Source organism: Fonsecaea multimorphosa, assembly GCF_000836435.1.
Source record: "Fonsecaea multimorphosa CBS 102226 unplaced genomic scaffold supercont1.3, whole genome shotgun sequence".
Taxonomy (NCBI): Eukaryota; Fungi; Ascomycota; class Eurotiomycetes; order Chaetothyriales; family Herpotrichiellaceae; genus Fonsecaea; species Fonsecaea multimorphosa.
Genome location: NW_015971637.1, coordinates 1,058,006 through 1,071,695, shown reverse-complemented (window position 1 = coordinate 1,071,695; position 13,690 = coordinate 1,058,006). Strand labels below are relative to the sequence as shown.

Below are 13,690 nucleotides of genomic sequence, written 5' to 3'. Positions count from 1 at the left end.
AAAGGAATGAGATATAGTGTTAGATGCCGGTTGAAGACCGACGGAGGATGAGCGTTTCTTTGCCTATATGCGCAGGCCGAGTATTAATATTGACGTCAGCCCCAACCGCAATCTGCTGAATCTCCGGCGACACCATATTCGGCGAAGGATGGCAACAATCATGCACCTGATATCATGCTCTCTTCTTCGTCCTGCGAATAGGAAGAGGGTACCGCTGCATCGTGGATCTCGAGAATCATTCAAAGAGGTTCTCTGCAGTGTCATGCAATTCCTGGCTCAAGTGGTTCGCGCATCGGAACGCGACGTGCCGAGGATGGAATGCCCAAAGCGCATCCCCATCTCGCCATGTCTCCCATATCAGGGGTAGTTACCTAGGTATTATATAGGGAGGATAATAATACCAATACCTGGAGCTAGGTAGCATTGCTCGCCCACTTTCCATTGACACAATGTACACGTACATGCAGAGCTTTTCACAACATTGCAAACACAATTCTGGTGCATTACGAAGTGATCACCACCTTGACCGGTACCCTCCCCTCGTCCTCTCCCTCCCGCCCGGTATTAGAAGCCACTCTGAAGGCCTTCTCTCCATCTGCAAGTGCCACTCGATGCGTGACCAGATCCTCCGTGACGCCATCCAACTGACCGCTGGCAAAGAGTGCAATGGCCGCAGGATAGCAGTTCGCATATCTGAATACGCCGATGATGTCCACCTCCCTGAGAGCAGCCGCCCCCAACGGCAAGGTTTGAACTGGTGCGCCCATTCCAACCAGGACCAGCTTCCCGCCTGCTGCGGTTGCATACACGCCCATCTGGACGCATGGTGGAGCACCCGAGCACTCAAAAACTCGATCGAATCCGGCTTCTAGTCCCTCTGACTTGCAGATCTCCGCCGCTTGTTCCTGTGCTTCGGATAATTTCTCTTCGATTGTTTGGGCAGGAGATTTTCGAGGAATGAGGAATGTCTTCAGCTTAAACCTGCCACCGCCTAGCGTTGCGGCGATCTTCAGTCTGGGACCGTCGATATCTGCGATGACAATCTTTGATACTCCAGCAACAGACAAAGAAGCAGCGGTCAACATTCCCACAGCGCCCGCTCCCAGAACCAAGGCGCTTGACCCAACCAGTGGCACTCCCACTCCCGATCCTGCAGACTGACTGCGGTTCAAGGCGTGTAGCGAGACAGCCAATGGCTCGACCAGTGCCCCTTGTTCGAAGGTGACGTTCTCTGGGAGTTTGTGGCACATGGCAGCTGGCTGTGAGACCAAGGTTTGCAGCGTCCCGTCGATGTGTGGGAACGTCTTTGCAGAAGATCTGAAAGATAGCTTGGAACAGAGATTGTACCGACCTGTGGTACACAGGACGCACGAGCGGCAGGGGAAACCAACTTCCAGGGCTACTCTGTCGCCGACTTTGAGACTCGAAGAAGTCACATCGCCATTCGTGACGCCGTTTGAGACTTCAGCGACAGCAGTGACAACACCCGATGCTTCATGACCGAGGACAAGTGGCGCCCGAACCACAAAGTTTCCATTCTGTCCGAGCTTATAATAGTGTAAGTCCGAGCCGCAAATACCTGTTGCCTTGATTGCTATTTGGACTTCGCCAGGTTGCAGAACAGGTGGTTGTCTCGGCTCCTGATCAAAGCACAATTCTATCAGTTTTGCACTTGCTTGGAGGAGTAGCCCATTTCTTACCAGTCTCAGGTCGTTCTTACCGTGTAGCACCAGAGCTTGTACAGTCCTTATAGAAGCCATGTCGTCTGACCTCGTCACCAAGGTCCCCGAGTCAACGTTTGCCTTTTGCTGCTCTTCTCGGAGAAGTGTTTGTTTGTGTGCAAGATATTCGAACCTCTTATATGAGTATACAATGTCTGCTTCGACCACATCGACAAAATAAACACTTGGAGAGGAGGTGGAGGTAACTGTACTGGTCAAATGAATCCGGGAGACGGCCCTAACATCTTAAGAGTCATTTCACAGCGACACTATGGCATCCATTAAACGGGCACAGGATGCCTGTACTCAGATGTCGGGCAGCGGGATTTTCTCCGACGCTGCAGCAAGTCTCTTTGAGTAATCTTCGGCGAATGTGTGAGGGAGACTCCGACCCTGAAGGCGACTCCCCAGCCGCTGTGTGGTCCAGTCATGGAGAGAAGTCAGAGGATGTGGGGGTTGAAGAATGAAAGACGGCAATTGACGGTGCGGGGTGAGACTGCGATACATTGCGATATTAGCACTTTCAAATGCCGACGGAATGCCCGCCGTCACTTTCGCGTCACTGCGTGAAGCTGGGGAAATATATCCCGCTATCTGGCTATCTGGATACCAGCGGCAAACAACTGGTGTAGATTTCAATATATGGTTATGCTTGCTTTGTCCTCTTGCTTTCGACAAAAGGCGTTGCCAACCAGTATTGCCCTCGCTCGTGTATGCTCCCACAGACCGACCCAACACAAGTCCCTTACCACCATGTCGAAACCCACCGTTCTCCTCATCGGACCATTGGCACACATAAATAAAGAGTGGGAAGGGTTAGGTTCAAAATATAATTTGAAAGAGTTCCGAGAAGGCACACGCGAGCAGTTCCTCTCCAACTGCAAGACCGGCAAGTACGACGACATAGTGGCTTTGTATCGCTCGAACCAATCCGTGTCAGAAACTGGCCCCTTCGATCAAGAGCTGGTTTCGGTTCTGCCACGGTCTTTGCGATATATCTGCCACAACGGAGCGGGGTACGACAATATTGACGTGGACGCCTGCACTCGAAGAGGACTCAAGATATCCAGCACGCCCATTGCGGTTGATGACGCCACCGCTGATGTCGGCATATTCCTTCTGCTGGGTGCTCTGCGGCTGGCATGGGTACCTTTAGTTGCGATCCGCGAAGGCCAATGGCGAGGGAAGGCCCAACTCGGACATGATCCGAAGGGCAAAGTGCTGGGTATCTTGGGAATGGGGGGAATCGGCAGAGTAAGCGCAAGAACATTACCTGCGGCAACCACATACTGACTGCGGACAGGCGATGGCTCATCGAGCGCGAGCATTTGGGATGAAGATCGCCTACCACAACCGAACGCGGCTACCAAAAGAGCTCGAGGGTGACGCGACGTACCTGAGTTTCGACCAGTTACTCGCGCAGTCCGACGTGCTCAGCCTGAATCTCTCTCTCAATGCCAAAACGCGGCATATTATATCTGCACCAGAATTTGCGAAAATGAAGGACGGAGTGGTGATCGTCAATACGGCTCGAGGGGCGCTGATCAATGAAAAAGATCTGGTGGCAGCGCTGGAGAGCGGCAAAGTGTCTTCGGCAGGGCTGGATGTGTTCGAGGAGGAGCCCAAGGTGGAAGAAGGGTTGTTGAAGAACGAGAACGTCTTTATTGTGCCGCACATTGGCACCAATACCTACGAGACACAGCGGGAGATGGAGTTATTGGTGTTGCACAATCTGGAGAATGCGGTGGACAAAGGGTCTCTGTTGACACCTATTGCAGAGCAGAAGGAAAAGCTCAACGGCCATTTATGATGATATTTACGGGTAAGGATAGATTAGATGCTAGACGCTACTCGGGTAGACTTGGGCAACAAACCTGGATACATTACCTACCTCGGGTACCTAGTTAGGTATGCTTCAGTCGTGTTGGTGTTCCAGCTGCGGCTCACTACTAGGTTGCTGGTGAGGCTGTCAGACCTCGACTTCCTTTCACCTGCGCTTTCAATCGAACTGTCGGATTCGCCATGTGTGCAATCTCGAGCTTTGAAGAGGAGGATAGGAGAGCGGCAAGCGAGTGCATTGTGCTTTATGGTTGATGTCGCTCTCCGTAGCCTTGTGCACGTGAGTCATCACGTGAGCGACCAGCAGATTTACCAATGCCTCGTCCTCGGTCCATACCTGGGAATTACTACTGCAACTGCGGGCTGCCGCTTCTCTCGGCGATCCGCCTTGCGTCAGTTGCGAGCACATGTCTCGGTCCGCTGCACCAGCCTGTGCCTCGATTGTTCGCCGTACGCCGAAGAATGATCCAAATAGATGGTCCTGCGCTTCATTCCACCTTCTCGCTCGATGTTATGTGGTAGCAGACCATGACGCTTCATCCTCGTCCTCCCTCCAGGTGAACACATCACCTTCCGCGCTCTCTCACCACCCTCAGCCAAGATGCCCGTGCAGTCGAAAGAGGACCCTTTAATGGTCCTCTACAACCATTACCTCAACCTCTTTCGCTCCCATGTCCGGCGCACACCTCGATCTGTCAAACTTGCCGCTACCGCCGCTCTCGTCCTGTCCATCCTCTCCTCTAGCTATGGCGGTTTCAAGTGGTGGCAGGCTCGTTCGAAAGAGAAGGCCCAGGGACGGACTCTGGTCCGCAAGAACAGTGGTTTAAGAGGGAAAGGAGGAGAACGCATCATCTACGTCCCCAAGGGCGATACTACCTCCAAAGTCATCATCCATCCTATACGCTCCACCACGTTTGATGCTCATCGCAGATTGTTTCTGACGCCTCCACGAGTCACTCGTCTGACCAGTGGTACCTCGACTCCGGCATATGGCCCTCCTCCAGCGCAGACAAAGCCCGGCCTCAACCTGGCTTTCCTCCATCAATTCCTCAGTCTCGCGAACATCATGATTCCAAGATTCCGGAGCAAGGAGACGGCGTTACTGCTGAGCCACGCTGTCTTCTTGATCTTGAGAACATACTTGTCTCTTCTGGTTGCGAGGCTCGACGGCGCAATCGTCCGGGACTTGGTCGGCGGTCACGGAAAGCAATTTCTGCTGGGGCTTGTGAGATGGCTTTCCATAGGCACACTGGCCTCGTACACCAACGCAATGATCAAGTTCCTCCAGTCCAAGATATCGATCGCCTTCCGCACCCGGCTGACGAGATACATCCACGACCTGTACCTGAACTCCAACCTTACGTACTACAAACTCACGAATCTAGATGGCGGAGTCGAAGGCGCAGACCAATTCATCACACAAGATCTTACACTATTCTGCACGGCAGCCGCATCATTGTATTCTTCTCTCGGAAAACCCCTGGTGGATATATTTGTCTTTAACTACCAACTCTACCGCTCCCTTGGACCCTTGGCCCTGACCGGGCTTCTGGTCAATTATTTCGGCACCGCCACCATGCTTCGGAGGCTCTCTCCACCATTCGGGAAACTAAAGGCCGTTGAGGGTAAGAAAGAGGGAGATTTCCGTGGGCTCCATGCCAGATTGATTGCCAATGCAGAAGAAGTGGCGTTCTACGGTGGTGCTGACGTCGAGAAGGTCTATCTGGATAGATCATTCAAAGAACTCCGCAGTTGGATGGAGGGTATTTACAACGTCAAAGTCCGGTATAATATGCTGGAAGACTTTATTCTGAAGTACTCGTGGTCGGCGTTTGGCTATATCATTACTTCCATTCCGGTTTACCTTCCTGCATGGGCTGGATTGAACGCGATCCTCGAAGCCACTTCGAGTTCTGGTAGAGAGGTCACGGATTCCTCTCGATCGGGATCCCACATGAAAGAATTCACTACCAACAAGAGACTCATGCTCTCACTCGCCGATGCCGGCGGTCGAATGATGTACAGCATCAAAGACCTCTCTGAACTGGCTGGTTACACCTCGCGAGTGTACCAACTCATCTCAACACTCCACCGCGTGCACGCCAACGCCTATGCGCCCGTCAACCGCCGAGCCTCGCAAAGAATTGAGCTCTACTCCCTTGCGGACGTGCAAGGCACGATCCAACACGGCTTCGATGGCGTGCGCCTTGAGGACGTCCCTGTCGTGGCACCAGGCCTGTGGCCTTATGGTGGCGACGAGCTGATCGAGTCTCTCTCCTTTATCGTTCACAGTGGCGAACATCTACTGATATCAGGGTCGAATGGCGTCGGCAAATCCGCCATCTCGCGCATTGTTGGTGGGCTTTGGCCCGTGTACCGCGGTTTGGTCTCGAGGCCCAGAAACAACGGCATGGACGGAATCATGTTTCTGCCTCAACGACCGTACCTCAGCATTGGCACGCTCAGAGATCAAGTCATCTACCCGCACACGGAGATGGATATGCGGGAGAACGATCGACGGGACAGCGAACTCGAACGGATTCTAGAGGACGCCAAACTTGGTCACTTGCTGTCGCGAGAAGGAGGTTGGGATACACGCAAGGAGTGGAAAGACGTGCTCTCGGGGGGCGAGAAACAGCGCATGGCGATTGCTCGCTTGTTCTACCATGAACCCAGATACGCGTTCCTCGACGAGGGAACCTCTGCAGTATCCTCGGATGTTGAGGGCTTGCTGTATGAGCGGTGTAAAGAGAAGGGAATCACGGTGATAACCCTGTCGACGCGCGCCAGTCTTCGCAGGTACCACACATTCAACCTGCTCCTAGGCCTTGGTGAGGAAGGTTTTGATTGGGAGCTGGTGAGAATAGGCACTGAGGAGGAGAAGTTGGGCCTGGAAAAAGAGATCGCCGAGTTGAAGGAGAAGCTGGCTATGGTGGATACATGGGAGAGGAGGAGAAAGGAGATTCAGGACGAGTTAAATCAAGTCTTTGTCGTTGGGGATGGAAAAGACACCCAGCAAAAGGGAGAGTTGGAACGTCCAGGGTATATTACAGAGGATGCTGAATCGCACCAGGAAACTCCATGACAGCTGTACAAGCAAAATACGCTAAACTAAGGTGTTGGAAGATATGGGTTTGGACCGTCACCACTCCAGGCGTTGACCTCTCTTATGACCAGCCAGTTGAGCTTGCGCATGTTCTTCTCCTCCTTGTCATCCTTCAGCCTTTCCTTTTCGACTCCTCTCATCTCTTTTTGGAGGTCGTGCTCTTGCTTGCTTCTTTCTCTGTCATACTTTTCCAGTATCTTCTCCCTCTCTCTTTCCAATTTGGAGATATCCCTCGACTTCCCCTTGCGGGTGGCCTCGGCCAACTTGTCGTCGACCTCGCGGAGATGCTTGTCGAGGTCCTTGTTGATCTTGTTCATCTCCTTGTCGAACTCGCGCTGCGCCTTGCCGGCTTCCTTTTCGTACTCGCGCTGGACCTTTTGGCGCTTTTCGACGAGCTTCTTCTCGCCGTTGCGTCGGTCGCGCTCGTTGATTTTCACGTTGAGCCGCGACATGGCGTTGGTGGGCACGTCGATTTCCGGCAAGGGCGTGATGTCCAGCTCGGCGATCCAGGGTTTCATGGCGTCCAGCCGCCGCTGTTGGCCGCTGACGTCGCCTTGTGCGTCACCGGCGTCGAAACCCTCAAGGGGCAACAGCAGGGCGGCTTTCTTGTTGAGTTTGCCGTCGTTGTCCAACACGCCGTCCATCCCGGCCAATTGCGCCAATGCCTCTGTCTTTGCAATCTCCACCTTCAGACCCCGGGGGCCGAAGATGTCCGTGTTGGCGCGCCGCAGCTCGATCTCGGTGCGTCCATGCTGGATGACGCCCGCCGACACCTCGGACGCCAGGTTCACGGCGCCGCCGACAATCTGCGCCGTCTGCAGAGGTACCATGCCCGCGATATTCCCCGCCAGACTCAGAACCTGCAGCGGAGGCGATTTGACGGCCACGCGGTTCAGCGTGTCGAGAAACGAGAGGAATAGTGTGGACGAGATGTGGTATTGTGCGAGGCAAGGCGGGTAGGCGCGCAGAAAGGGGGAGCCGTACTTTGCGAGTGTCGCGGGGATGGCGATCGGTTTCGGCAGGCCCCGTGATGACTGGGAGCGGGAGGGGGATAGGAAGGAGGAGGCCTTTGACCCTAACTCCCCTGGGGAGACGGGCGATGGGAGCGGTTGCGGACCGGGATAGCGATAGGCGGCATACGCTGATGACTGGGACGGAGACAGAGACGAGGGCCCGGCGGAGGGTGACACTGGTGATGGGGGCAGTGGTGAGGGATACCGGTAGGGATTGCCATAGGTGTAGGGCTTCTCGGTCGTCTTTGTATCATCGTAGCGAACGGACTCGTCGATGGCTTCGGCATATGTTGGTGGCGGCGCCGCTGGCTGTTGGGCTGGGATCGGGCTCAGTCGCGCGGCCTCGCTGTACGTGTGTGTGTATGGTTCATAGCGTCGTTCTTGCTGCTGTTGTAGTTGTTGTTTCGACATTACATAGCCGTCGTCGTTGTAGGTGTTTGTGTATGGTCCATAGCGTTGTTCTCTCGATGCGGTAAAACCATAGCCGTTGCTGTTGTTGTTGTTGGCGTCGTAGTATGCCTGCATTTGAGCCTTGGAATCTCTTCCCCTGGAAGATCTTTTGTTACCACACATGCTTGGTCGCTGGGTGGTCTGGCTGTTCGTTTGTCCGTTTGTATGGGGGAAATATATGTACTGCGTGCTTGGTCGGTATCCGCTTTAGTTGTTCGAACCCTGGTATAGATACCAAGGTATGTATATAACAATGGTAGATGAATACTGTGTGAGTATGTTCTGCGTTTATGTCGAATACAAATCACAACCTTTGTAGACCCTGTATCATCCCCTCCTTCTTTATATATATGTAACAGAGGAGCCTTTGACACTGTCTTGTTTTTCGGTCTCTATCTGGATCTGCGTGTGAAAGGGCTGTCGGGGCGCTGTGCCACCATTTCCCAATTCGGCCCTATTTTCGATTGGTGCAGGACGTACGAATGTATGGGGACAAGGACCACCTGGACGGAGACGCTTTTCCATCATCTCGCTTGTCCCTGTCCTGTCCTATCCTGTGTGGATCTGGCTCTTAGGTACTTAGTAAGTAGTCCCGAGGGGCCTTGCATTCGGGATCTACCCTACCTACCGGTAGGTTGCTACCTAGGTACCCAGGTAGCCACCCATAGCTACTCGTAAACTCGCTGACTCGAAAAGCACAGCTGCGCAGCCTCCGCTCTTCTCATCCAATGCCTAGTGCTACTCTCGGCTCACACCTCACACCTCACACCACGGGGAGCCCGCGCGCAAATGCTCGTCCTTGCATTGGTGACCCCCTGTGCAGTACCTATCTCGTTGCCCCAAGCCTCCAATTAAGTATCTACCTAGACAAAGAAGCGAAGCCTTTTGTTCCTTCAGGCCCCCAGAGAGTGCAGATACCCCTCCCCATGATTGGGGCCTCTCTCGTTGAATATGCCCAATGCACAAGGATCCGCGACTTGTGCCGCTATGATCGACGCCACCATCGCCCATGGCTGGGTTTGTGCTCGGCGGGTTTGCGGGTACTGGTTTGATGCAAGCAGGCGGATTAGTGGGCGATAAAGGGGTTTGATAGGCGTTGTGGGCTGCAGCGCCACCATTGCTTTAGTTCGTTGTCAATGTTCAACCACTTGGAGGGGGCAGTGCTAGGAGCTGGAGCATTGGGTACAGTGGGTAGTGTTGTACCTCGTATGCAGGGTGAGGTCATTCTCGTTTTCTCTCTACAAAGGACTTTTGTCTGAGTTCCTTTGACCTCGGTGTTTTTGTAGATCTCAATTAGCACATGCAGATGGGGTTTACGAGGTACTGATCAACGACCTGTTGACTGCCCTGCAAGTCCGACATCACCTAGGTAAGAACTTAGGTAGACGTCTCGTCTGACACACTCCCCAAACACCGACAATACCTAGGTAGGTAGTCTACGTCTCGACGAGTTCAAACCGGCGCCTCTCCTGCTCATCCCTGGCCAGCGTTTTGACCGTCCACGCCCACAACTCCTCCTGCTTGGTCTCGTCGTAACTGTCCACGCTCGACTTGATCTGCCTCCTCCCCTCAAAGTACACGCCGCTTTGCATCCTAACCTCCGCGTCGAGAGCCAGCCATGCAAGTGCGGCTCCGGACTCCTCTGGCGTGTGGATGTTGGGCGACGACAGAACGAGTCGCAGCAGCGGTATCAATGACGGGAGCACTCGCTTCCACATGAACCGCGCGACGGCCGGGTACCCTCTGGCCAGGCCGGTGCCGGGCATTAGCCCAGGGTCGAATGCGACGACGGTCCATTTTTGGCGTGAAGGTGGGCGTCCCAAGCGTCGGTCCAGCGCGTATGTCCAGAGCACGTTGCACAGCTTGCTGCTCGTGTAGCGTTGGCGGCCTGGCGCCTTGAGCGCCGCGGGCGAGGCAGGGTGTGCCAGATCCTCAGCACTCGTGTACATTGGGGGCGGCATGCCCGTCTTCTGCAACGGGTCGTGCGTGCCGCTGGCGGTGACGACGATGCGCGCTTCGTTGGCCAGGTGCGGCTGCAGGAGATAGAACAGCAGCGCGTGTCCCATGTGGTTAATGCCAAAGGTCGCCTCGAATCCGTCCGCAGTGTATTGAATGTCTCCAAAGGGGAATTGACGACCTGCGTTGAGCAAGAGGATTGAGATCGGCGGGAGGTTTTGCTCGGCCCATCTCGCGACGAAGGCCCTGACGCTCTTCAAGTCTCCCAGATCCAAAACCATGAATTGCACTCTACGGCGATGATGATCATGGTCCTCACTACCGAGCACCCGCCGATTGATCGACTCGGCACTCCCCCCTGCGTCCGTGCGAGCTGCGATCACGATGCAGTGGTCAGGGCGTTGCCGCGCGATCTCGGCCGCCGCATGGAATCCCAGACCCGTCGTGCCGCCAGTCACCAGCACCGAACCAGTGAAGCTGGACATGCTACAGGTATGGTATCTGTGTGGCTCGATTGACGAATCGCGGTCTGTCTCTGGGGCGAAATTTCCAGATACACAGGGGATGCGAACGAGGAGAAGATGTCTCTCTGTGTGTGGAGATATGCCCTGCACTCGGAGGACATAGATTTATGTATATGGACAATCGCTAGAGCCCATCCAGCTCTGGGGCATTAAATTCTCTCCATATACAAGGAGGAAACCCCCCTGCCCAAAGCGATGGACGCTTCCCACCCCCGGACTGCTCGTAAATTCCCATAGCGGCTTCGAGCCGTCGCTATACAAACTTAGTTATGCAACCCCAATCCACGTGGCACGAGACGTGACTTGTGATGGGCCACATTTTGCACGGAGCGATATATGAAGGGGTGATTGACTCTCTTCCCATTTTGAGGTATGGGTTGGAAAATGGACCACAGATGATTGGGCTGGAGGAATTATTCGTCGCAAGCGATTCAGCCTGCCGGTCCGCCTCCTCGTCTGCCTTGTTTCAGCCTCGCCAGGAAAATAGCGCCGCGCTACAAGGTACCTAACGGAGTACGATTCCCCATGTAGGATAGTTGGTATTAAATAGATATATAAGGCACTCTGTATCTCGTGCGCGATTTGCGTCGAAAGGTACGGGTGGATTTCGGTATGTGTCCTCGTGGGGATGGTTCCTTGAAGTGAAAGGAAGGATCTGTCTCCGTACATATACCTACCTAGGTAGTCTATATATGCGGAAGGTAGTATGGTCCGGTCCCATGTAGCCCAAGGACGACCGCCAGCTCCCTTCATACGCACTTCGATCGTGGTTCCCCTGAATGACTCCAGCAGAGCTGGAGTCCGTACGGTAGGGCAGGGCAGGGCATGGTGGGGTAGGGGTACGAACGCACGCCATCCATCGGCAAGCGCTTCTATTCTCGCCATATTATAACCGTGCCCTCGCAGCGACCAAGTCGTCCCAGTCCTTCCGCGCAAAGACCACGTATCGGTCCCCTCTCAGGACATACAGTCGGTCGCCGCGCACTCGGTCCGGGTCGACGCCCTCGGCCCGCGGCTGGACTTTCTCCTGCTTCAGGCCCATCGAGTTCAGCGAGCCTGTGGTCACGATACGCAGGAACAGCGGCACCGCATAGCCCGGAAGATCCCTGCGCGCGTGTCTGAGGAGGTTGGTGTGTCAGTGGTTGAGTTTGAAGACTGGACGGGAAAGGAGACGAGAAGAAAAGGGGGATAGGAGGGGAAAAGAAGGAAAGGGTAGGGGAAAAAGAAAACCTACCTCAGCAGCCCATCAAGATCAAAGCTCTGCGCAACGTCCGGGCTGAGCATCAGCGCCGCGCAGCCCGCTCGGCCGTCATGGTTCGGCACCTGCACGCCGTAGACATTGGCGTCGATGACGCCGGGGTATCTGCCCAAGCACTCGGACACCTCTGCCGTAGACACGTTCTCGCCTTTCCACCGGAACGTGTCTCCCAGCCTATCCAAAAACGACCACTTGCCGTCCCTGTCCCGCTTGAGCGAGTCGCCCGTACGGTACCACAGATCGCCCTTGCGAAAGACGTCGCGCGCAAACTTCTTGTTGGTCGCGTCGCTGTTCCTCCAGTACCCGACGAAGCTCGCCTCCGAGTCCAGCCGGAACAGGATCTCGCCGCCGATCTCGTACGGCATGCGGATCGCGAAACCGGTCTCGTGGTCGCGCACGATCTCGTTGGTCTCGGCGTCGACCAGCACCGGCGCCATCTGCGAGTGCAGCTGCCATCGGCGGATTAGACCATCATGACCGACGGCGTCGCGGAGAAAGTCGCCCTCCTGGATGTTGAGGTGCGACAGACCGCCCTCGGTGGAGCCGTAGAACTCGCACACCTTGGGTATGCCGAATCTTTCCTGGAACCGACCCCACACGTCAGGTCTCATGCCGTTGCCGTACACCATTCGGAGGGAATGCTGGCGGTCCAGTGGTGAGGGGGGAAGAGCAAGCAGATAGCGGGCTATCTCGCCCACATAGGTAGCCATCGTCGAGCGAGACGTTCGGACCTCGTCCCAGAACCGTGAGGCTGAGAATTTCTTGCTGTTGTCTGTTAGCTCATTGCAGAAGATCACCAATGCCTCGTCACTGACCCTATGCACAATGTTGTCGGCATGATCATGCAAATGATGACCGCCGAGCCTGCGGTGGAGTGACACATGGGCATGCAGATGTACCAGCGATCCCCTGAACCATCTGCTTGAAGAGGTTGAATGCCCATCTCGGTGAACTGGCTGGCGAGTCGTGCGTAGTATCGGCCGATGGTCGCCATTACACCTTTCGGGTACCCCGTCGTGCCACTTTGGGGTCAGCTCAGATGTACTCGGTAGACAGGTGACAGTTGTTGACATACCTCGTGTAGCGTAATGCTAGTTTTGTCTTCTCGCCAATATCCTTCGTATACTCTGCGCTCGGCATCCTCCCAGGCATTCTCGACAGCCGAGCCCTAAAATCCCGATCAACGACATGAATGCTGATTCCCAGCTGTTGTAGCTCTTTATTCTCCAATACGCGGTCTCTGAAGTCTTCATCAACAAGAAGGACCTTGCATTCTGCGATTTTCACACAATGCACCAGTGCTCCGCCAACGAGGTTGTAGTTGATCATGGCAGGGTAGCAACCGATCGCAAGCAGGCCGAGCCATCCGAGCACAAAATCGGGACTGTTTTGCAAGTAGAACCCAACGCAGTCTCCAGGTCGAACATTGGCTTCCAGGAACCATTGTGCGTATTGACAGGCATATTCGCGTGCTTCTCGCCAGGTGTAGGTATGCACCGTGGGCGGATTTGTCGAGGGGTCGGCATACCAGATGCAGTCCTTGTCCGCGAACTTGTCACAGTTCTCGCAAAACGTGGCCCAGATGTTGATCTTGTCCTGGGCCTTTAGCTGTGCCTGGTAGCGTTCACCGCGGTGTTGGTAATAGATATGCTTCAAGTCTTTCCCCAGGTGGAACTTGGCGTTGAGATAGGCTGAAAGTGCTGCGGCGCTGGCGAGTCCGACTGCTGCTGCTGTTGCTCCTGCTGCTACCACCCATGTTAGACTTTGACGTGCTCACTAAATTGTTGTTCAACCGCCCTACCCATCTCGAGACTCGAATACCA

At 54.8% G+C, this 13,690-nt stretch overlaps 6 protein-coding genes across 6 annotated transcripts; 2 read left to right on the top strand and 4 right to left on the bottom strand.

Annotated features, from left to right (window-relative positions):
* Positions 1-503: 503 nt before the first annotated feature.
* On the bottom strand, positions 504-1,760 carry Z520_02184 (uncharacterized protein; the record flags this gene model as incomplete). The annotated part of the gene is made up of 2 exons (XM_016772698.1): positions 504-1,640; positions 1,701-1,760. The coding sequence occupies 2 exons, from the start codon at positions 1,758-1,760 to the stop codon at positions 504-506; spliced, it is 1,197 nt and encodes a 398-aa protein (XP_016636168.1).
* Positions 1,761-2,474: 714 nt separating this feature from the next.
* Positions 2,475-3,531, top strand: Z520_02183 (uncharacterized protein; the record flags this gene model as incomplete). Its single annotated transcript, XM_016772697.1, has 2 exons — positions 2,475-2,975; positions 3,025-3,531. The coding sequence occupies 2 exons, from the start codon at positions 2,475-2,477 to the stop codon at positions 3,529-3,531; spliced, it is 1,008 nt and encodes a 335-aa protein (XP_016636167.1).
* A 630-nt stretch (positions 3,532-4,161) lies between these two features.
* Positions 4,162-6,645, top strand: Z520_02182 (uncharacterized protein; the record flags this gene model as incomplete). The annotated part of the gene is made up of 1 exon (XM_016772696.1): positions 4,162-6,645. One exon carries the CDS (start codon positions 4,162-4,164, stop codon positions 6,643-6,645), a length of 2,484 nt encoding a protein of 827 aa, XP_016636166.1.
* Positions 6,646-6,671: 26 nt separating this feature from the next.
* Positions 6,672-8,204, bottom strand: Z520_02181 (uncharacterized protein; the record flags this gene model as incomplete). The annotated part of the gene is made up of 1 exon (XM_016772695.1): positions 6,672-8,204. The coding sequence occupies one exon, from the start codon at positions 8,202-8,204 to the stop codon at positions 6,672-6,674; it is 1,533 nt and encodes a 510-aa protein (XP_016636165.1).
* A 1,361-nt stretch (positions 8,205-9,565) lies between these two features.
* Positions 9,566-10,570, bottom strand: Z520_02180 (uncharacterized protein; the record flags this gene model as incomplete). The annotated part of the gene is made up of 1 exon (XM_016772694.1): positions 9,566-10,570. The coding sequence occupies one exon, from the start codon at positions 10,568-10,570 to the stop codon at positions 9,566-9,568; it is 1,005 nt and encodes a 334-aa protein (XP_016636164.1).
* Positions 10,571-11,495: 925 nt separating this feature from the next.
* Positions 11,496-13,672, bottom strand: Z520_02179 (uncharacterized protein; the record flags this gene model as incomplete). The annotated part of the gene is made up of 5 exons (XM_016772693.1): positions 11,496-11,727; positions 11,844-12,628; positions 12,679-12,889; positions 12,943-13,612; positions 13,645-13,672. 5 exons carry the CDS (start codon positions 13,670-13,672, stop codon positions 11,496-11,498), a joined length of 1,926 nt encoding a protein of 641 aa, XP_016636163.1.
* Between the last annotated feature and the right edge of the window lie 18 nt (positions 13,673-13,690).